Raw genomic sequence first — 23,656 nt, 5'->3', positions numbered from 1 at the left:
GCACCTCAGGGGCTCTCCTAATGCAACATGGCGTCCGCTATTGATTCCAGCCAATTTTGCAGTCAAACTGCACTCCTTCTCTTCTGAGCCCTGTAGTGTGCCCAAACAGTTGATTTCCACCACATACAAGATATCAACAAACTCAGGAGAAATTGCGCAATAAATTTCATGGTGATTTATTTCCTGTTACCCTTGTGAAAAAAAAAGCTACCTGGTTGAAGTAACAATTTTGTGGTAAAATTTTATTTTTTTATTTTCATGGCTCAACGTTATAAACTTCTGTAAAGCACCTGGAGGTTCAGGGTACTCACCAAACATCAAGATAAATTCCTTGAGGGGCCTAGTTTCCAATATGGGGTCACTTGTGGTTTTTTTTGCTGTTTACGTACCTTAGGGGTCCTCCAAATGCGACATGGTGCCTGCAATCTTTTTCAGCCAAATTTCCTTTCCAAAATTCAAATATTGCTCCTTCCGTTCCAAGCCCTCCCATTTCTCCAAACAAAGGTTTCAGACCACAAGTGAGGTATCACCGCGCTCATAAAAAAGTGGGTAACAAACGTTGGGGTCAAATTTTTGGAATTACCTCTTGAAAAAGTGAAAAAATTGATGCTAAAGCAACATTTTTGAGAAAAAAATGAAAATTTTCAATGTGACAACGTAACGTTATCAAAATCTGTGAAGTACTTGTGGATCCAAAATGCTCACTATACCCCTAGATAGAAGCCTTAAGGGGTCTAGTTTCCAAAATGGTGTCACTTGTGAGGGGTTTCTGCTGTTTAGGTACCTTAGCGGACATGTAAATGCAACATGGTGCCCGCAATCTATTTCAGCCAAATTTGCTTTCCAAAATTCAAATATTGCTCCTTCTGTTCCGAGCCCTCCCATTTGTCCAAACAAAGGTTTCTGACCACATGTGGGGTATTGGCGCGTTCATAAGAAAGTGGGTAACAAGTTTTGGGGTTCATTTTGTTGTGTTATTTCTTCTAAAAGTGAATAAATTTGGGGTAGAGCAACATTTTAGGTAAAATTTTATTTTTTGCTTTTTTTCATTCCACTTTGCTTTAGTTCCTGTGAAGCACCTGAAGGGTTAATAAACTTCTTGGATGTGGTTTTGAGTACTTTGAGGGGTGCTGTTTTGAGAATGGTGTCACTTTTAGGTATTTTCTGTCACTTAGGCCTCTCAAAGTCACTTCAAATGTGATGTGGTCCCTAAAAAAATGGTTTTGTGAATTTTGTTGAAAAAATGGGAAATTGCTGATGAACTTTGACCCCTTCTAACTTCCTAACCCCAAAACATTTTGTTTCAGAAATTGCGCTAATGTAAAGTAGACATGTGGGAAATGTTATTTATTAACTGTTTTGTGTGACATAACTCTCTGGGTTAAGGGCATAAAAATTAAAAGTTTGAAAATTGCAAAATTTTCAAAATTTTCATCAAATTTCCGATTTTTTCACAAATAAAAGCAAAAAATATCGTTCTAAATTTATAACTATCATGAAGTACAATATGTCACGAAAAAACAATGTCAGAATCACCGGGATCCGTTGAAGCGTTCCAGAGTTATGACCTCATAAAGTGACACTGGTCAGAATTGCAAAAAATGGCCTGGGCATTAAGGACAAAACTGGCTTCGTCCTTAAGGGGTTAACACAAGGCCGGTCCTAATACTTATGGACACTCCCATTATACAATTATATCAACACTTGAAAAAACATATGAACTCATTTTTTCAAAAAAGGAGCAACAAAGTCCTGCATATAATCCATATAAATTTTATTAATGTACACTCACTCAAACATAAAAAGATGTATGCAACAAACAGACAGAGATTAGCAGCATAATAGTATTGCACATATATCCGATCCACAAAAGTGACTAGTGCTGTGCAAGAATGCAATTAGTAATGCCCTATGAGGTCAGTATAAGGGGTTCTAAGCCTAAACCAATTTACCACCAGAAATAATTAGCAGGCTGACCACCAACAACTAGACATTCCAGCAACATCCTATGTTATTGCATGCAAAATGAATATATAAATCACCAAATCACTACATGGGTCTGAATACCGTATCACATTACCCAGTTTGCAAAAGAATGGTGGCCTTTAGTCTTAATGCGTCCATAGATGGCGCTACAGTCCCATAAATACACAGGACCGATATATAGGTAGTAAAGTAAATGAGTCGGCCGGTGCCTGCAGAACTACTCCCCCCCAGGGGAGGAAACCGTGTACTAGCAGACACCGAAACCGGCAAAGTATGAGCACCGAAAAAACCACCATTCAAGAGCATAACAATTACCTGGGAATGCTGTGAAGACACGCTGCTAGCCTCTTTCCCCGACGTACGTTTCGCTTCCCGCTTCTACGTAGAAGCGGGAAGCGAAACGTACGTCGGGGAAAGAGGCTAGCAGCGTGTCTTCACAGCATTCCCAGGTAATTGTTATGCTCTTGAATGGTGGTTTTTTCGGTGCTCATACTTTGCCGGTTTCGGTGTCTGCTAGTACACGGTTTCCTCCCCTGGGGGGGAGTAGTTCTGCAGGCACCGGCCGACTCATTTACTTTACTACCTATATATCGGTCCTGTGTATTTATGGGACTGTAGCGCCATCTATGGACGCATTAAGACTAAAGGCCACCATTCTTTTGCAAACTGGGTAATGTGATACGGTATTCAGACCCATGTAGTGATTTGGTGATTTATATATTCATTTTGCATGCAATAACATAGGATGTTGCTGGAATGTCTAGTTGTTGGTGGTCAGCCTGCTAATTATTTCTGGTGGTAAATTGGTTTAGGCTTAGAACCCCTTATACTGACCTCATAGGGCATTACTAATTGCATTCTTGCACAGCACTAGTCACTTTTGTGGATCGGATATATGTGCAATACTATTATGCTGCTAATCTCTGTCTGTTTGTTGCATACATCTTTTTATGTTTGAGTGAGTGTACATTAATAAAATTTATATGGATTATATGCAGGACTTTGTTGCTCCTTTTTTGAAAAAATGAGTTCATATGTTTTTTCAAGTGTTGATACAAATGTTATTTAGTATGTTTTTGTTGAAAACATTTTTTTGCCACTTACATAGTGTATTACATAGTTTATTATATAGTGTTATATATAACACTATATAATAAACTATGTACTGTAAGTGACAAAAAACAGTTTTCAACAAAAACATACTAAATAATAACATTCAGTATATTGCTTATATCACAATGTCAAGTGAACCGCAGTTATCAACAGTGCTGAACGGCACCAGGACGAGGTGACCACAGGGTCTTTTATTTTTACTGGGAAAAACAGGTGGAATCAGAAGCGGTTGTCCAAGTAGTTGACAACCTCTAAGTGTTTTTATACTACCTTTTGTACATTTATGAATAAAGAGTTATATATTTGAAATTTCTTTAGTGCTGTCTACTCCAGTTTCTTTTAGGATGTTTTAATTAGGAGTGCCTATTGTAGGGTTTCTTGGTATATCTAAATAGATAAATCTCAGGGTTTAGTGATCGCATCTTATAAGATTTGACAACAGGATCCAACCAAGAAATCTCTTGCTATGCTCCACAGTTGCCGAACGCATTACCTGTGATGACGTTTTTTGCTCTTGATTAATTAGCCGTATTTAAAACCTGGCAAACCCCCTCTCTCCTACATGCCCCCAGGAGAAGCTGGGCGAAACATGTCCCGGTGAAAGGACAGTACCTGATTACTGCAGCAACAGACTTATCTCAAGGTTTTACCCGTAGATTCAAAATGTATGCTGCACATACATCACAGTTGGTAATTTAATAGACTAAACATCATGGCGGGAAATTGGATATAACTTATCTCCTGACTGGTGCCATTCTTCACCTATATTATGTCTATATGGGAATTTACAAATCTGTTGGATCATACTTATTCTGTGTCCCTGTACAATTTAAGAATCTTTAAGTTCACTTGTTTTGTTCTGGGGCTTATGTTTTATTTCTTGTGCTATCCAATACTTGTCTATTATAATCTTTTTTAGATTGGAGCCCTAGGATAACAGACATGGGGGTCTTCAGCAGCCATAGCAAACTATCGGCAATTTACAGTATGATACTGGTTACAAATACGGCACTCCTTATAAACCTTGTTGGTGCTCAGATTGGGTCCAACTCCATAAACAATTAAGTAAGGCCCGGCACTCAAACTTGTAGAATTTGCAAAAAGATTTTTTTTTGTATTATTTTTTTTATTGACAGGCGTAGTATTCTGTGTGACAATCAATATTCAATATAACGTTTCGGTCATATGTGACATTCACAATATTTCACACAGGCTGCCTGTATCAAGGGTCTCTCCACTGATAAGCATGCTATTCTGATATGCTGCCACTCAGGTCCTCTTTCATATGCGTAATGAAGGTAATCCTCATTCTGGGCTTTTAAATATACCGTGGAAATTTATGATCACATCCTGGGAGGGATGAAATGAGAGCCGCATGAAATGGTGCATCCCGACCACAGATTGACAATGGCATTTAGGTGTTTAAGAGCAGCGGGTGTAGCACAGCTTCATCCATGGCTGTTACGGGTCCTAGCTGTGTATCACAGACATAATCTGCTGGGTTTAAGCCCCAGAATAGGCCACCCCTTAATGGGTTAGTCATCCATAGGAGGATAGCTATAAGATTACTAGTTTTATTGTAAACACCATTTTTATTATGAATCTGTGGACAAAATATACACAAGTGGTCAAAATGATTGACACCCCTCATTTAATGAAAGGAAAATCCATAATGGTCACAGAACTAACTTGAATCTGACAAAAGTAATAAATAAAAAATCTATGAAAATGAACAAATGAATGCTTTTCAACCATGCTTCCACACAATATAAAAGTAAAACTCATGAAACAGGCCTGGACAAAAATTATGGTACCCCTGAAAATAATGTGACAAAAGGGACATTAGTTGTGTCCACTAATAAGCATCACAGGTGTCTACAATCTTGTAATCAGTCATTGCACCTGTATATAGGGCTACAGATAGATACTTACTGTGCTGTTTGATTACATGGTGTGTACCACACTCAACATGGACCAGAGGAAGCAAAGGAAAGAGTTGTCTCAGGAGATTAGAAAGACAATTCTAGACAAGCATGTAAAAGGTAAAGTTTATCGGACCACCTCCAAGCAGCTTGATGTTCCTGTGACTACGGTTGCACATATTATTCAGAAATTTAAGATCCATGGGACTGTAGCCAACCTCCCTGGGTGTGGCCGCAGGAGGAAAAGTGGTGACGAATCAAAAGGGATAATGGATAATACGAATGGTAACAAAAGAGCCCAGAAAAACGTCTAAAGAGATTAAAGCTGAACTTCAAGCTCAAGGAACATCAGTGTCAGATCGCACCATCCGTCGTTGTTTGAGACTAAGTGGACTTCATGGGAGACGACCAAGGAGGACACAATTTTTGAAAACCAAAAAATCATAAAGCCCGACTAAAATTTGCCAAACTACATGTTGACAAGCCACAAAGCTTCTCATAGAATGTCCTATGGACAGATGAGACAAAATTTTTTGGCAAGGCACATCAGCTCTATGTTCACAGATGTAAAAATGAAGCATATCAAGGAAAGAACACTGTCCCTACTGTGAAACATGGAGGAGTCTCTGTTAAGTTCTGGAGCTGCTTTGCTGCATCTGGCACGGGGGTCATCTTAAATCTGTGCAGGGCACAATGAAATCTCAAGGCTATCAAGGAATTCTAGAGTGAAATGTGCTGCCCAATGTCAGAAAGCTTGGTCTCAGTCGCAAGTCATGGGTTCTACAACAGAATAATGACCCAAAACACACATCTAAAAACACCCAATAATGGCTAAGAGGAAAAAATTGGACTATTCTGAAGTGGCCTTCTATGAGCTCTGACCTAACTCCTATTGAGCATCTTTGGAAAGAGCTGAAACATGCCGTCTGGAAAAGGCAATCGTCAAACAAAAGACAATTGGAGCAGTTTGGTCTTGAGGAGTGGGCCAAAATACATGTTGAGAGGTGCAGAAGTCTCATTGACATTTACAGAAATAGTTTGATTGCAGTGATTGCCTCAAAAGGTTGTGCAAACAAAGTCAAGTTTTTCCACGGATGCATCCGTGTGACATCCGTATCCTTTCCATTACGTATACGATCTGTGTCTTCCGTTTTTTGCAGACCGCAAAAAAAAAAAAAAATGGAAGGAGGGTTACATACAGTCAAAAGCTAAAAATATAGATAGCTGGATAGATTGGATAGAGGATAGATAGATAATTGGATAAATAGATAGAAAAGAAATATAATGTCCCGCTCCTCTGCATTTTCTAATCTTGCACCCTTTAGTGCCTTTCATGTGGCACTAAAGGGTGTTTAGCTTTGTACTTAGCCAAATAAATAACTGAAAAAAAGGACATAGGGCCCCCCCCCCCCCCCGTATTTTTTGTAGCCAGCTAGGGTAAAGAAGATAGCTGCAGCCTGCAGCTGCCAGCTTTAACTTGGCTGGTAATCCAAAACAGAGGGCACCCCACGCTGTTATTTTAAATTAAATTCATTTAAATCAAAAAAACGTGGGGTCCCGCCCAAATTGGATCACCAGCCAAGGTAAACCGGACAGCTGTGGTCTGGTATTCTCAGACTAGGGAGGTCCACGGTTATTGGACCCTCCCCATCCTAAAAATAGCGGGTCGCAGGTGCCCCAGAAGTGGCGCATCTATTAGATGCGCCAATCCTGGCACTTTGCCCTAGCTCATCCCGTTACCCTGGTGCAGTGGCAAACGGGGTAATAAATTGGGTTGATACCAGCTATGTAATGTCACCTGGCATTAGTGATGTCACGGCATCTATTGGATACCCGACACCAATAACCCAGTCGGTAATATTTATAAAAAAAAAAAACAAAAAAAAAAAACACGACAAACTTTTATTTGAAAAACACTCCCCAACACATTTTCCTTTCCAATAAATTGGTGAAAGAGGGAAACAAATCCAGGTCCAGCGTAATCCAAAAAGGGGGTCCCACGATGAACCATACTCACTGTCCCAATCAATGAAGAACAGAATATTCCCCATTGGCTGTGAGAGCAGTGCACTGACCCGAGCTATTATCAATAGGTCAGGTCAGGTCACTGCAGGGCATGACGAGCGTTGCAGTCAAGAGGATAGCTCAGATCATTACCTGCAGTGATGAAGTCCGCTGCACTCCTGATGTCAGCGCTTGTCAGAGAGTTCAATGACCACCGCGATCTCACCGCAAGTCTCGTGATTGTGACTAGCGGTGACGTCACAAGCTCCTGCGAGACTGGAGGTGATTTAGTTGTGGGCAATGGAACTCCGTCACTAGTGCTGACGTCAGGAGTGCAGCAGAGATCGTCACATCAGGTAATGATCTGAGCTAACCTCCTGACTGCAGCGCGCCTCATCTCCGCAGCTGCTGACACTGCAGTGAGAGCAGCAGAGGGGCTGATGCGGGAGAGGGACACAGACTGCAGGGGCACCTGACGGAAGCCACACAAAGTGCTTCCGTGTGGCTTCCAGGGATTTTGCAGACCCATTGACTTGCATTGAATCATTCTCCGCAATTACGGACCAGAATATGGCATGTTCCATAATAACGGATCGCACATATGGCATCAGATGGTTTTTTGTTGTTTTTTTTTTTTAATAGGAACAGATGCACACGGAAGTGCTCCTGTTTGCCTTCCAATCCTACACAAAATATATTGAAAAGATGGTCCTGTCAGTAAGTTTGCAAAAAGCAGGAATTGAACAGGACAGACGGAACGGTCGTCTGAATGAGCCCTAAGGGTACTATCATTTCTTTCAAGGCCTATTTTATGAGTTTTATTTTTTTTAAAAAATTCTGTGGAAGCTGAAAAGCAATGTCTGACTTGCATTTGTTCATTTTCATAGATTTTATTTATTACTTTTGTCAGATTCAAGTTATTTCTGTGACCATTGTGGGTTTTGCTTTCATTAAATGAGGGGTACCAACAATTTTGGCCATGTGGGTAAAATAATGTCAACGGTTATTTCTTTAAAGTAATTTTAGATGACAAAATGTTTTGTTCAAGTCAGTAAGAATTGGAGAAAGAAGAAAAAAAAAAAAAAAAAGAAAAAAAAAGAAGATCGAGAAACCATTCAAGTTGAGAAAATGTTTACTTTGTGGCAATAACACACAACTTTCAATGGAAAATATATGATTCAACACATTTCTACATCTTCTAACTCAACTTTTAAACATCAGCTTTTCCAAAACTGAATCGTCCATAAAATAAAATAAAAAGAAAAATGAATGTCACATTATCATTGGTAGATTAATCAAATAAATTAAAAATTCTGTTGCTGACTGGGTTAAGTAAATGCAGTTATGTACATCCACTAAGGGTAAGAAAAATAGTCATCCTCAAATAGGGTTCCTTTAAATTAATCCAATAAAAAAAGTAATACAAAAATGTATAGGATTCAATGGTGAGAGCATTTCCTGAGAAACAAATTACAGCTTGGTTTTATGGCTTATGCACAAAAAGCTTCTAGGGACACTTGTTTTAAATAATATATTAGCAATTATTTTAATATTTGCATGTAATTCATCCAAACAACCCCATGTGGTCTTTCTTTGAACTTCTAAAGAGAAAAATTAATTGAAAAAATTCTTCCAGTCTTTATAGAAACAAACAAAATGTAAAATAGGGGCTGAATAGTCTTGCAAAAGTTAAACAAATGTGTCAAGCGCGTAGATATTGCCCATAAATCGTTTATATTGGTTTTGCCTGAGTCTAGGAAGATATATTAAATCAGCAGAAAGGTAATATCTATATAGGCAAAAGTTAAAAAATTTCATATTTTTTTTTCCCTACAATTTTAGCCTGGATGCCATATAATATTCCGATGCTTTACATAGCTCAGGATTAAAATGGAGCATTCTATTAAAGCCACCACTGTGCAAAACTATGGCAGTTGTTTATTTATTTACATCATGTATAGTATACATCGCGCAGGTATAAAAGTCATTGCAGGATCAGCTGTCAATCATCTTTGACAGCTCCAGAAGAAGAGCATCTTCATCTTTATTTGAGTCCAGATCCAAGTCTCCATCAAGCTTATCGTCATCCATTTCCCACATCAGGTCTTCAAACTCATCCTCTGCAGATACAGACGGTTTTCCCACTGATGCTGTACTCGTCCTTGGTGACTTTATGGGAAGTGGTACTGGAGCAGAAACGCTAGGCAAAGATGAATAGTCTTGGGGGCTAAGAGAAGAAAAGAAATAAATGTTATTAACTGCCAGTTACAGCTGCATGTCAGCGTCTTCCTCCAGTGCTTCCCTCCTCCTGCCCATAGACGTATGAGCAGTAACGGTCATCTCAAATCTCCGGGAGCCCAAAGCACATTCTATTAGTGACCGGAGTGTGAATGATCAGTCTGGGGTATAAAGAAGCACATGGCCCAGATTTATCAAGACCGGCGTTGCTCATGCTGGTGTTGATGAGGAGATATACTGGAGTCCTGATCCACGCGCCATGAATTTGACAAGTGGCGGATGCCCCACCCTGTCCCAGCTCTGCCATCTATGTTGGAGCTGGGCAAAAACAGTGTGAAAAGTCACTACATTTTAGCATAGACATGAAGTGTGACAAAATTATGTGACGACTTTTCAAAGCTTTTTACACATAAATACTGGCATAAAAAGTTTAGTAAAGTTGCATAACTTTGGTACAACTGGATTCTCTTGGTGGCTTTTGCTATTCTCACACCATTTTCGTTCAACTCCAACAAAGTGGTCTTTAAAGAGGTTGGCCGCTGCCTCTCCTTAGTGCAGCTGTCCTCAGAGCACTCTGCACCATAAAATGGATGCTGGTAGACGAGCAAGTGAGCAGACCATCAGCCTCCTCCAATAGAAAAATAGGTTTCTCATGTGAGGCGGTGTTACTCTTGGAGGATGGACTGATCTGATCACACGATCTTCCACCAGCAGCCATTTTCTGGACAGAAGTGCTGGTTAGTTTGTGAGGAAAGCTGTACTAACAATAGAAAGTGGTCAACCTATTTGATAGGTTTCTCCACTTTATCTTTAGTTTAACAAATGCACTGGGGACATATACTGTATATTAGTATGGGACAAACATTAAAGGGAACCTGTCAGGTGCAATGTGCACCCAGACCCACGAGCAGTTCTGGGCGCATATTGCTATTCCCTGCCTAACCGTCCCTGTATACACTAGCATAGATAAAGGGATCTTTAGTAAAAGTATTTTTAAAAATTCCATATGGTATGCTAATCATGCCAGCGACTAGTCACAAGGGTGTTCGTTCTTTTGGCTAGTCGGCTCCCTTAGCATATAAGCACTTCCCTGTGGGTGTGCCAACGTACTAATGAATGCGCAGTGTCAGAGGATGGTCGCACTCACCTCCCTGCTGCCATCGGTCAACTTTGGCTCAGTGCGCATGATCCCAAACATGCGGTCATACGCACTACACGAGTTTGAAGCCAGGATGCGTACACCCGGCTACATAGTGTGCATGACCGAAAGTCTGGGATCACGTGCACTGAGCCGAAATCCAGCGTCTGACACGATGGCAGCGGAGGTAAGCATGATCATCCTCTGTCGCTCAGTATTCATTAGCTTGTAAGTACGCTCCTGTGGGCGTGCTAAGGGAGCTGGCTAGACAAGAGAACCAACGCCCTTGCGACTAGTCCCTCGCTCATAAGCATATAATATGATCTTTAGAAATACTTTTTATAAAGATCCCTTTATCCATGCTAGTGTATATAGGCACAGTTAGGCAGGGATTAGCAATATACACCCAGAACTGCTTGTGGTTCTGGGTACATACTACACCTGACAAGTTCCCTTTAAGTATTACATGTTCACACTCCACACTCAATCCCAATCTTATTATAGTAAATCCTTGAGTTAGTGGAGCTACTAGCTGTAAAAATGATTTAATTCTATTCTCTTTTTTTTTTTATTCTAATAGTTACGTTTAGCAATTTATGTGTTGAGATTCAGTTTAAATTTTCAGCCAAAACTTTACTATAACTAATAGTTTACCTTTTTCTTTAATCATATAGCCTTTCCCTCTCCCCCCCTCTTTTTTTTTTTGCTTTCCCCCTTTCCCGTGCTCCACTTTTTCTATTTCAAAAATTGAATGTTAATTTAACTTTAGATTGTAATTTCACTAATTGTTGTTAAATTTTACTGTGTGAACAATTTGTTTTGTTTGAACCAAATTTTAAAATAAAAAAAATATGTAAACACACTGAAGAGATGCCTGCTTGATCGTATAGCCCTCCTCACAGGCTGCACAGTCTTTCTATTCTCAAAATAGCTGCTGATGGAGGAGCCCAGGACCAGACCTGTATCAGCATCAACTAATTGAAAAGCAGCTGTCCCATGTGAGGGGGTTTTCAATTTGATTCGGCCGATGAACACAGATAGCCACATGTAACACCATTAGCAGTCATTTTATGGACAGGAGAGCTGTGAAGCCTGTGAGCACAGCTGCAATAACAAGTGGAGGAGAGAATGTGTAAGAATTGTATACAGAAATCATGTCCAACACAATTGTTAGGATACAAAGATAAGTAGTCAACTCCATTATCAGCCTAGCTCACATTCCATTATAATGCCACAGTAATAGACATATCTAGATAAGAAATCCAATATTTTATAATCTATAAATCAATACGGGAATCCTGCAGCAAAACATGCAGTTGTCAAAATCCGCATAGTGCGCACAGCATTTTTTTTCCCTTTCTGGTGAATCACTGCAGAAAGGTTATGAACATTTTCTGCAGTGAAACATGCAGCAAATCCGCGGGTAATCCAAGGGAAATTCCGTTTAGTGCGCGCAAGGCCTTAGAGCGGTTGTTATGCTAATATTTAATAAAATCACTACTCTTCTTAAACAAAAAGGGCAACTCAGATTGGTGATAAGTGCTCTAACTTCCTTTCTCCGAAATGTAAGAGTAGTGACATGGTTTTGAAAGTGCTATAGGGGTAGAAAAATCTCTCACTAAGATGCAGCATATTATGCGTCTAACATCACTGTTGAACACTGCTAGCCATCGTTTATACTACACTTACATCCATTTGTCAGTACACATTTAAACATATCTTATTTCACAACCAAGTCACATTTTTCGGATTCAAATACCTGAGTTTGAGACGTTTTGATTTTGGACTGTCCGTTGATGGTTCGTCAGACGACTCGGTGATGGAAAGCTGTGAAGAGAGGGCGACATTAACTACAATTTAAACAAAGCAATTCCATACACTCACCATATATTATATACATATACACTGTGTAAACATGCCTAGACTTAACACCAAGAGAATACATATGAGACTACAAGGACATTTACAGCTGATACAATGAATTGTACAAGACTATCTCCGTCCAGACATCCGCCGTACATGTAATGAGTGGGCTCAGGAGATCAGTGGGTATCTGATTGCGGCTGTTAATCACTAAATGTAGTTTGTTAATCTTTGAATCAGGAACGCAGTTTGAAGAGCGCAGTTTATAAATTTCATATATGCTTACTTTATAAAAAGAAAAGGAAAAAAAAACCATAAAAAGTCAAAGCACTCATGGCAAAAATACATCAGTGCATATGAGTGTCTGGTGGCGCAGTAAAAATGCTAAGAATGTAATGAGCATGGCAACTACATCACAGCTTGAAACTTGTTTTTGCTATGTAAGCCGAGGACAGCATGCTGTAAGGCTAGGTGCCCACGGGAGCTTGCACCTGCGGATATATCCGCAGTTATGTTCGCAGGTTTCCCGCAGCAGCTCCCCGGAAGCTGCAGCTATTTTCTATTTTTAGCTGCGGGATTCAAGCGAAATAGCTGCGGTAAACCTGCGGACATAACTGCGGATTACCTGCAGAAGTCCCGGCCTCTATCTCCATAGTGGAGGGCCGGGATTTTCGCATGTAAATCCGCAGGAATAATTGACATGCAGTTATGTGCAGCTGCGGGACATCCGCAGCATATTCCGCAGCTGCACATTCCGCAGCATGGACACAGCACTCCCCATGTCCCATAGGATAACATGGGGAGTGTCTGTACTTGCTAAAACCTGTGGATTTATCTGGAAAATCCAGATAAATCTGCAGGTTTTCCGCGGCAAAATCCTCAGGAGCAAGCTCCCTTGGACACATAGACTTAGGCGGGCTTTGCACACTACGACATCGCAGGCCGATGCTGCGATGCCGAGTGCGATAGTGCCCGCCCCCGTCGCAGCAGCGATATGTGGTGATAGCTGGCGTAGCGAAAATTATCGCTACGCCAGCTTCACACACACACTCACCTGCCGTGCGACGTCCCTGTGGCCGGCGACCCACCTCCTTGTTAAGGGGGCGGGTCGTGCGGCGTCACTGCGACGTCACACGGCAGGCGGCCAATCGGAGCAGAGGGGCGGAGATGAGCAGGATGTAAACATCCTGCCCATCTCCTTCCTTCCGCATATCCTACGGAAGCCGCAGTGACGCCGGTAGGAGATGTTCCTCGCTCCTGCGGCTTCACACACAGCGATGTGTGCTGCCGCAGGAGCGAGGAACAACATCGGACTGTCGCGTCAGCGTAATTATGAATTACGTCGACGCTGCACCGATGATACGATTACGACGATTTTGCGCTCGTTAATCGTATCATCGAGACTTTACACACTGCGATGTCGCATGTGATGCCGGAAGTGCGTCATTTTCAATTTGACCCCACCGACATCGCACCTGCGATGTCGCAGTGTGCAAAGCCCGCCTCAGAGTTAAAAAAAACAAAAAAGCAAATATGCTTCTCTTATCAGTGTGTATGCTATTGTTTACATAAACTATAGAGTTTACAACCCAGTGATGTATCAGAACTGCTGCAGCCAGTAATCTATGTAATACACCATTGGATTCAGTCTCCTTGCCTACATCATGCTGCTGTCAGATGAGGTAGCTAAAACCTGCTATCATATTCCCTTTAAGGTATGCGTCATTATGAATGTAGTAATACTAAATAAGGGACTTTAAGGTATGCTTACTTTTTTCCAGTTTAAGCAATTTATTTTATTAAGAAAATGTGATTGTTGGTAAAGGTGTACTATTTGTCAATTTTTTTAACAATATGCATTAGTCTCCCAAGGGGATTTGAACATTTGATCAAATGATACACTACACCAGGGGTCCCAAACTCGGCTGGGTGTATGGGCCGCACAGAGGAAAAAAATAATTTGGGGGGCCGCATTCTTTGCAGGACAAAGTGACATTTTTATTGATACCATATATATTTTTTTACACACTTTTGGATGACTGATTTTCAACATTTTTCACTTGTTTATTATAACAAATGTGCACATTCTTTGGTTAAATAAAAAAAAAAAAAATTTGATGTTAAAAAAAAGTCATGCTTTATTTTGTGGTTTTTTTTTACATTTTATCCCTTTCTTGTAACTAATAGTATTACAATTATCACTATATAGAAATTTTGGCCAACTTCTTTTAGTAATGTTCCCCATCCTATAGTAATGACCCCAGCCTTGTCCCTATTCTATAGTAATGTCCCCATCCAATAGTATTATGCCCATCCTTGTAATGTCCCCATCTTTTAGCAATGTCCCCATCCTATAGTCATGTGCCCACCTTGTCCCCATCCTATAGTCATGTGCCCACCTTGTCCCCATCCTATAGTCATGTGCCCACCTTGTCCCCATCCTATAGTCATGTGCCCACCTTGTCCCCATCCTATAGACATGTGCCCACCTTGTCCCCATCCGATAGACATGTGCCCACCTTGTCCCCATCCGATAGACATGTGCCCACCTTGTCCCCATCCGATAGACATGTGCCCACCTTGTCCCCATCCTATAGACATGTGCCCACCTTGTCCCCATCCTATAGTCATGTGCCCACCTTGTCCCCATCCTATAGTCATGTGCCCACCTTGTCCCCATCCTATAGTCATGTGCCCACCTTGTCCCCATCCTATAGTCATGTGCCCACCTTGTCCCCATCCTATAGACATGTGCCCACCTTGTCCCCATCCGATAGACATGTGCCCACCTTGTCCCCATCCGATAGACATGTGCCCACCTTGTCCCCATCCTATAGACATGTGCCCACCTTGTCCCTATTCTAGTCATGTGCCCACCTTGTCCCCATCCTATAGACATGTGCCCACCTTGTCCCCATCCTATAGTCATGTGCCCACCTTGTCCCCATGCTATAGACATGTGCCCACCTTGTCCCCATACTATAGACATGTGCCCACCTTGTCCCCATGCTATAGACATGTGCCCACCGTGTCCCGATCCTATAGACATGTGCCCACCTTGTCCCCATCCTATAGACATGTGCCCACCTTGTCCCTATTCTATAGTCATGTGCCCACCTTGTCCCTATTCTATAGTCATGTGCCCACCTTGTCCCCATTCTATAGTCATGTGTCCACCTTGTCCCCATGCTATAGACATGTGCCCACCTTGTCCCCATCCTATAGACATGTGCCCACCTTGTCCCCATCCTATAGACATGTGCCCATCTTGTCACCATCCTATAGACATGTGCCCACCTTGTCCCTATTCTATAGTCATGTGTCCACCTTGTCCCCATGCTATAGTAATGTGCCCACCTTGTCCCTATTCTATAGTCATGTGCCCACCTTGTCCCCATGCTATAGTAATGTGCCCACCTTGTCCCTATTCTATAATCATGTGCCCACCTTGTCCCCATGCTATAGTAATGTGCCCACCTTGTCCCCATGCTATAGTAATGTGCCCACCTTGTCCCTATTTTATAGTCATGTGCCCACCTTGTCCCTATTCTATAGTCATGTGCCCACCTTGTCCACATGCTATAGTAATGTGCCCACCTTGTCCCCATGCTATAGTAATGTGCCCACCTTGTCCCTATTCTATAGTCATGTGCCCACCTTGTCCCCATGCTATAGTAATGTGTCCACCTTGTCCCTATTCTATAGTCATGTGCCCACCTTGTCCCCATGCTATAGTAATGTGCCCACCTTGTCCCTATTCTATAGTCATGTGCCCACCTTGTCCCCATGCTATAGACATGTGCCCACCTTGTCCCCATACTATAGACATGTGCCCACCTTGTCCCCATGCTACAGACATGTGCCCACCTTGTCCCCATGCTATAGTAATGTGCCCACCTTGTCCTCATGCTATAGTAATGTGCCCACCTTGTCCCCATCCTATAGACATGTGCCCACCTTGTCCCCATCCTATAGACATGTGCCCACTGTGTCCCGATCCTATAGACATGTGCCCACCTTGTCCCTATTCTATAGTAATGTCCCCATCCTGTAGTAATGGGGGGGGGGGCAGTGGCGGCGGCAGGTGAAAGGTGATAATTTACCAATCGCTCTCGGCTTCCACCCACAGATTCCTGAGTGAAGCTGAAGGGGCGGTCTCTGGCCCCAGATCCACAGTGATTGGACAGATCGGTCACAAGGCCGGTCTCTCCAATCAGAGCTGGGGGCGGGTGAAACAGAGGTCACCCAGCTCCAGCCAATGATCGGTGCTACAGATGCACTGATCATGGCTGGATTTCAATGTTACAGACATTTTCAATGGCTGAAACATTAGTGGCTGTGATTGGCTGAGCGGCGTTCGTCAGCCAAGCAAAGCCTCCGTAGGTTCGGGGAGGAGACACCACCCCTCCTGAGGTCCCCTCCTCCCCGAATCTAAGGTACTTGCTATTTGCAATGCAAACAGCGATCGCAGCCACCGGGGCTGCGATTTCGCCATGACGTACTGGGTAGGTCATGGATCCTTAAGTACCAGGGAACCATGATGTACCCAGTACGTCATAGGTCGCTAAGTGGTTAATGTGCCGTCCTTCACATACACAAAAATAAAAAAAAACACCATTCTTCTCACCTGTCCCGCGTTCCCTTGGCTCCTCATCTCTGCTTCTTGCTGTCTGCAGGCCGTGCCCCGGTGAGTATCGCGGCCGGTGCAGGAGCCGCAGCCCTTGGCAGCGATTTATGTTAGATCAGATGCTTGTTTTGCCAGCGCTGCGCGCGCACAGTCCTTGCCTCTGAGGACGCAGCGCCGGCAAAACACTCATCTAACAAAGTGCAGACAGTGGCTGCGGCCCCTGCACCGGCCGCGATAGTGACCAGGGGCACGGGCCTGGGGGCTGCACGAAGCAGCCTGACGGGCCGCGTGTTTGAGACCCCTGCACTACACTGAGCTCTAAAAAGCTAAACAGATTAAAGTTGGTCCAAATTGCAGTGGGTTTAAGCGGACAGCTATTTTGAAAGGGTTGTCCACTACTAGGACAACCCCTTCTGATTCCACGTTTCCACCCAGGTAAAATAATAAAGCCTAAACTCATCTGCCGTACCAACGCCGCTTCAGAGGTGCTGCAGCTCGAGGACCCGGGGCTCTAGTGGGGGGTTTTGATGTCATGGGAGCACAGAGTCCAATCAGTGCTAGCTTCTCCCTCTCCGCCTTTGGACCAATCGAATACTCAATAGGAAATGAGAGTGAACCGTTTCACCACACTAATGGTGCCAGTACGGGAAGAGAGTATAAGCTTTATTATTTTACTTGGGGGAAACATGTGGAATAAGAAGGGGTTGTCCTAGTAGTGTATGGTCACCTTCACAATTATAGCTAGAAAATGCACTGTGGAGTACTGTGCAAAACTACAAATAAGTTTATTCTACATGATAATGGACGGATAAGGTGTAAAGCAGAAGGCGGCACATAGTGATGCATATTAAATTCTACACTGAATTCAGTGATTGATCACTGACATACAGCAGATTAACAAGAGGCAGCACTTTTCACACACCATGTTCATGTACTGAGTAACAAGAGGCAGCACTTTTCACACACTCTATGTTCATGTACTGTTCGTTCAGTTTGTGAAGTGTTCATGTGCCAATAAAACAAATCTAACTTACTATTTCTGTTGCTTCGTCATCTCCACTGAGGGTTACAGCAGAGCTCATTGGTTTCAATTCAGCAACAATAGCTCTTTCTTGTGCTTTCTGCTTTGCGGTAACTTTCACAGGTAAGATTTTTTTCACCACACAAGGCTCTATATTCAGTTTTGGTTTCTCTGTAAGCAGGAACACATTTTTTAACCCTCTTATATGTTGCCAATAATCAATCGAAAAACATGACTGGCTTACGTTTTACAAGAAAAGACTTGTAGCAGAATGAGAAAATACATAGGATGCACATTGTACTCTGACTTGCAATACAGATCATTAATGGGATCAATGGTGTTCCCATCCCAATAGTTAGACACAAAAAGAAGGGAATTTTGTTTACTTACCGTAAATTCCTTTTCTTCTAGCTCCAATTGGGAGACCCAGACAATTGGGTGTATAGCTTCTGCCTCTGGAGGCCACACAAAGTATTACACTCAAAAGTGTAACCCCTCCCCTCTGCCTATACACCCTCCCGTGCCTCACGGGCTCCTCAGTTTTGGTGCAAGAGCAGGAAGGAGGAAACTTATAAATTGGTCTAAGGTAAATTCAATCCGAAGGATGTTCGGAGAACTGAAACCAAAGAAACAATTGAACAACAAGCCCGAAGGGAACAGGGGCGGGTGCTGGGTCTCCCAATTGGAGCTAGAAGAAAAGGAATTTACGGTAAGTAAACAAAATTCCCTTCTTCTTTGTCGCTCCATTGGGAGACCCAGACAATTGGGACGTCCAAAAGCAGTCCCTGGGTGGGTAAAAGAATACCTCGATAAATAGAGCCGAAACGGCTCCCTCTTACAGGTGGGCAACCGCCGCCTGAAGGACTCGCCTACCTAGACTGGCATCTGCCGAAGCATAGGTATGCACCTGATAACGTTTCGTGAAAGTGTGCAGGCTAGACCAGGTAGCTGCCTGACACACCTTCTGAGCCGTCGCCCGGTGCCGCAATGCCCAGGATGGACCCACGGCTCTGGTAGAATGGGCTTTCAGCCCCGAAGGAAGCGGAAGCCCCGAAGAACGGTAAGCTTCAAGAATCGGTTCCTTGCTCCACCGAGCCAAGGTTGACTTGGAAGCCTGCGAACTCTTACGCTGACCGGCGACAAGTACAAAGATTGCATCTGAACGGCGCAGGGGCGCTGTGCGAGACACGTAGCACCGGAGTGATCTCACTAGATCTAATGATTGCAAATCCTTTTCACATCGGTGAATTGGATTAGGGCAAAAAGAAGGTAAGGTGATATCCTGATTGGATGAAAAGGAGATACCACCTTAGGGAGAAATTCCGGAACAGGATGCAGAACCACCTTATTCTGGTGAAAAACCAGGAAGGCGGCTTTGCATGACAGCGCTGCAAGATCCGACACTCTTCGGAGTGATGTGACTGCCACTAGAAAAGCCACCTTCTGCGAAAGACGTGATAAGGAGACATCTCGCAGCGGCTCGAAAGGTGGTTTCTGAAGAGCCTTAGCACCCTGTAAAGGTCCCAGGGCTCTGGTGGGCGCTTGTAAGGTGGAACTATGTGGCATACTCCTTACAGGAACATGCGGACCTGCGGGAGCCTGGCCAGGCGCCTTTGAAAAAATACTGAGAGCGCCGATACTTGTCCCTTGAGAGAGCTTAGTGACAAACCCTTGTCCATTCCAGATTGAAGGAAGGAAAGAAAAATGGGTAAGACAAAAGGCCAGGGAGTAAACCCATTCACAGAGCACCATGACAAGAATATCCGCCAAGTCCTGTAATAGATCTTGGCGGACGTCGGTTTTCTGGCTTGTCTCATAGTGGCAATGACATCCTGAGATAACCCTGACGATGCTAGGAGCCAGGACTCAATTGCCACACAGTCAGGTTGAGGGCCGCAGAATTCAGATGGAAAAAAAAAAAACGGCCCTTGTGACAGCAAGTCTGTGCGGTCTGGAAGGGCCCACGGTTGACCCAACGTGAGTTGCCACCGACCCGGGTACCACGACAGCCTTGGCCAGTCTGGAGCGACGAGAATGGCGCGGCGGCAGTCGTATCTGATCTTGCGTAATACTCTGGGTAGCATCGCCAGAGGAGGAAACACATAAGGTAGTTGAAACTGCGACCAATCCTGTACTAATGCATCCGCCGCCAGAGCTCTGTGAACTGCGGAGATGGTGGATGCTGTGGCTTCCACCCTCTGCAGGATTCGCCGTACTTCCTGTAAGGCTTGACGACTGCGAGTGCCGCCCTGGTGATTGATGTAGGCGACTGCAGTGGCGTTGTCCGACTAGATACGGATCTGCCTGCCCTCCAGCCACTGATGGAACGCCAATAGGGCTAGATACACTGCCCTTATCTCCAGAACAATGATCTGAAGGGAAGACTCCCTCGGAGTCCAGGTCCCCTTGGGGGCAGGAAGGATTTTCCCTGCGAAAGAGAAGTGGGAAGAAGCCACCACTGAAGAGACGTCTTGGTTGCCAGGGAAAGAGAGACATTCTTGTCGAGGGAAGTCGATCTCTTGTCCCACTTGTGGAATGTCCCATTAGAGTGGGCGTAGATGAAATTGCGCGAAGGGCACTGCCTCCATCGCTGCCACCATCTGCCCTAGGAAGTGCATGAGGCGCCTCAATGGGTGAGACTGACTCTGAAGAAGAGATTGCACCACTGCTTGCAGAGAAAGCTGTTTGTCCAGTGGTAGTTGACTGAGTATGAAACTCCATCCCAAGGTAGGCCAATGACTGGGTCGGTGTCAACTTGGATTTTGGAAAGTTGATGATCCACCCGAACTGCTGGAGAGTCTCCAGAGCGACGGTAAGGCTGTGTTGACACGCCTCCCGAGACGGTGCCCTGACTAGGAGATCGTTTAAGTAGGGAATCACCGAGTGGCCTTGGGAGTGTAGGACCGCCACAACGGATGCCATGACTTTGGTGAAAACCCGTGGGGCTGTCGCCAAGCTGAAAGGCAATGCCACGAACTGAAGGAGTTCGTCCCCTATAGCGAAACGCAAGAAGCGTTGATGTTCGGATGCGATCGGCACATGGAGATAAGCCTCTTTGATGTCGATCGATGCGAGAAAGTCTCCCTGTGACATCGAAGCGATGACCGAGCGGAGAGATTCCATCCTGAACCGTCCGGTTCCCGCATATCTGTTGAGCAGTTTGAGTTCCAGAACGGGACGGAATGAACCGTCCTTCTTTGGCACCACGAACAAGTTGGAGTAAAAGCCGCGCCCCTGTTCCTGAGGGGGGACGGGAATCACAACTTCTTCTGTCTTCAGAGCGGGAGAGCCTGCCACCGACCGAGGATGCGGTTTGGGGATGCCAAGAGTCATGAGGAGGCCGCCTTGGAGGCAGTGCCTCTGGCCGCCTTTTGGGGGCGTGACTTAGACCGCCACGCGTAGGAGTTCCTCTGACCTTTCTCCGGCCTATTGGACGAAGAGGATTGGGACTTGGCGGAGGGGCGAAAGGACCGAAACCTCGATTGTATCTTACGTTGCTGAGGTCGCTTCGGTCTGGACTGGGGTAAGGAGGAGTCCTTTCCCTCTCATCCAATCGTTCTCCAAACAATCGGTCGCCAGAAAACGGCAAACCGGTTAGGAATCCCTTGGAAGCCGAGGCTGCCTTCCATTCGCGCAGCCACATGGCTCTGCGGACTGCCACAGAATTAGCGGATGCGACCGCTGTACGGCTAGCAGAGCCTAGGACTGCATTCATGACGTATGAAGAAAACGCCGACGCCTGAGAAGTCAAGACGCAACCTGCGGAGCAGAAGTACGTGTGACCGCATTAATCTCGGTTAGACAAGCCGAGATAGCTTGGAGTGCCCACACGGCTGCAAAAGCCGGGGCAAAGGACGCGCCCGTGGCTTCATAGATGGATTTCACCAGGAGCTCTATCTGCCTGTCGGTGGCATCTTTTAGCGATGAGCTATCTGCAACCGATACCACAGATCTAGCCGCCAATCTAGAGACTGGAGGATCCACCTTGGGACACAGAGCCTAACCCTTAACTACGTCAGAGGGGAAGGGGTAACGTGTGTCAGCAAGGCGCTTAGTACAGTGCTTGTCCGGAACCGCTCTGGGTTTCTGGACAGCATCCTTGAGGTTAGAGTGGTCGAAAAACGCACTCCGTGTACGTTTGGGGAACCGAAAATGGTGGTTCTCCTGCTGAGAAGCCGACTCTTCTATAGGTGGAGGCGGGGGAGATAGATCTAACACCTGGTTGATGGACGAGATAAGATCATTTACTAAGGCGTCCCCTTTAGGTGTATCAAGGTTGAGGGCAACGTCATGGTCAGAGCCCTGAGCTGCGACCTCCGCTTCGTCCTCCGCTTTGTCCTCCAGCCGGGAACCTGAGCAGCGTGATGAAGCTGATGATTCCAAGCGGGCCCGCTTAGCTGGTCTGGGGCTGTGGTCCGTGGAGGAGTCCTCCACGTGAAACCTAGAGCCCACCCCGGGAGCGCGCTGCGGCGTGGACCGAGAGAGACCTGGAGGCGCCGATCCAACAGTGTCCTGGGTCTGTGTAAGGACCGGTCTGGACTGCAAGGCTTCTAGCAGCTTGGCAGACCATTTGTCCATAGACTTAGCCATGGATTGTGAAAGTGACTCAAAGGGCATCTCAGCAAACACTGCAAACTCTGTCCCTGCTGCCTGGACAGTGGTAGCATGGGGGTCTACCTGAGCCGAGGGGCCAAAAAGTGGTCGCGGTTCCGGCTGAGTCAGTGTAACAGGGGTCGAGCATTGCTCACAGTGAGGGTAGGTGGAACCCGCAGGCAACATAGCCCCACAAGAGGTACAGGTCGCAAAGAAACCCTGTGCCCTAGCGCTCTTGCTCCTTGTGGACGACATGCCGTTGTGTTCCAGGAGAGTGATCACAGAGGGTATAAGGGAAGAGTATACAGCCCGGCCGAACAGAGATATATATATATATAAAGATATATAATACGTATCTATTCAGGCAACCCAGGGGGACCGACACCGGATGACCGGTGTGGCTTACCGACCGCTAAAAAGCGGCGTGTGTGTCCTCCAGATTCCCTGCTCCAGGTCTCCCAGCAGTGAAAAGCTCTTTTCTGATGATTCTCCAGCGCAGAATTCTGAAAAAAAATGGCTGCTGGAGCTCTCAGAGGGGGAGTGGAGCGGTGGGCGGCACCAGGAAAAAGTGCGGGAATCTGGGGTCCCTATTGTGATCACAGAGAGGGGAGGCAGCATACAGGATGCTCCGGCCCTCACTGCCGACGTCAGGACGACTGTCCCGCCCCTACCCTGACAGACAGGTCCGGGGGCGGGAGTCTTGCCAGTAGGCCGCAACTGAAGCCGGGGACTAAATTTATGACCGCGGCCGACAAGCAGGCGCGGTCGGCGCGGAAGTCCCCCGGCTTTCGCGGATCAGCAGCCGCTGTGTCCCAGGCAGCGTCCGGTCGGCTGTCCCGCCCCTACCCTGACAGACAGGTCCGGGGGCGAGATTTTTCAAGTAGGCCGCAACTGAAGCCGGGGACTAAAGTTATTACCGCGGCCGACAAACAGGCGCGGTCGGCGCGGAAGTCCCCCGGCTTTCACGGTCTAGCAGCACTTGCAGCGTCCGGGTGCCAGGCGCTCCATGAACCGTCCCCATGGGGACACAGAGTACCTGACAGATGCAGGGCCCGGTCCCTGATAACGAAAATACTCCGGTCCGGCAGATTCCACACAGGGGCTGCGGAGGGAGCACGGTCCCAGTACCTGGATGACCGCTCAGGATCCCA

The 23,656-nt window shown here is 45.1% G+C and overlaps 1 protein-coding gene across 1 annotated transcript in view; it reads right to left on the bottom strand.

Moving 5' to 3' along the window:
* Positions 1–8,246: 8,246 nt before the first annotated feature.
* Positions 8,247–23,656, bottom strand: part of LOC142291331 (zinc finger CCCH domain-containing protein 11A-like) — a 183,930-nt gene continuing 168,520 nt past the window's right edge. The window contains exons 16-18 of the mRNA XM_075335799.1: positions 17,926–18,083; positions 12,161–12,228; positions 8,247–9,252 (exon numbers count right to left, since the gene is read on the bottom strand). Coding sequence (XP_075191914.1) covers positions 9,021–9,252; positions 12,161–12,228; positions 17,926–18,083 — 458 coding nt within the window. The 3' untranslated portion in view covers positions 8,247–9,020. The remainder of the gene's footprint in view (positions 9,253–12,160; positions 12,229–17,925; positions 18,084–23,656) is intronic.

The sequence above is a fragment of the Anomaloglossus baeobatrachus genome, chromosome 2 (assembly GCF_048569485.1).
Source record: "Anomaloglossus baeobatrachus isolate aAnoBae1 chromosome 2, aAnoBae1.hap1, whole genome shotgun sequence".
Classification (NCBI taxonomy): domain Eukaryota; kingdom Metazoa; phylum Chordata; class Amphibia; order Anura; family Aromobatidae; genus Anomaloglossus; species Anomaloglossus baeobatrachus.
This window is presented reverse-complemented; position numbering and strand designations above follow the sequence as displayed.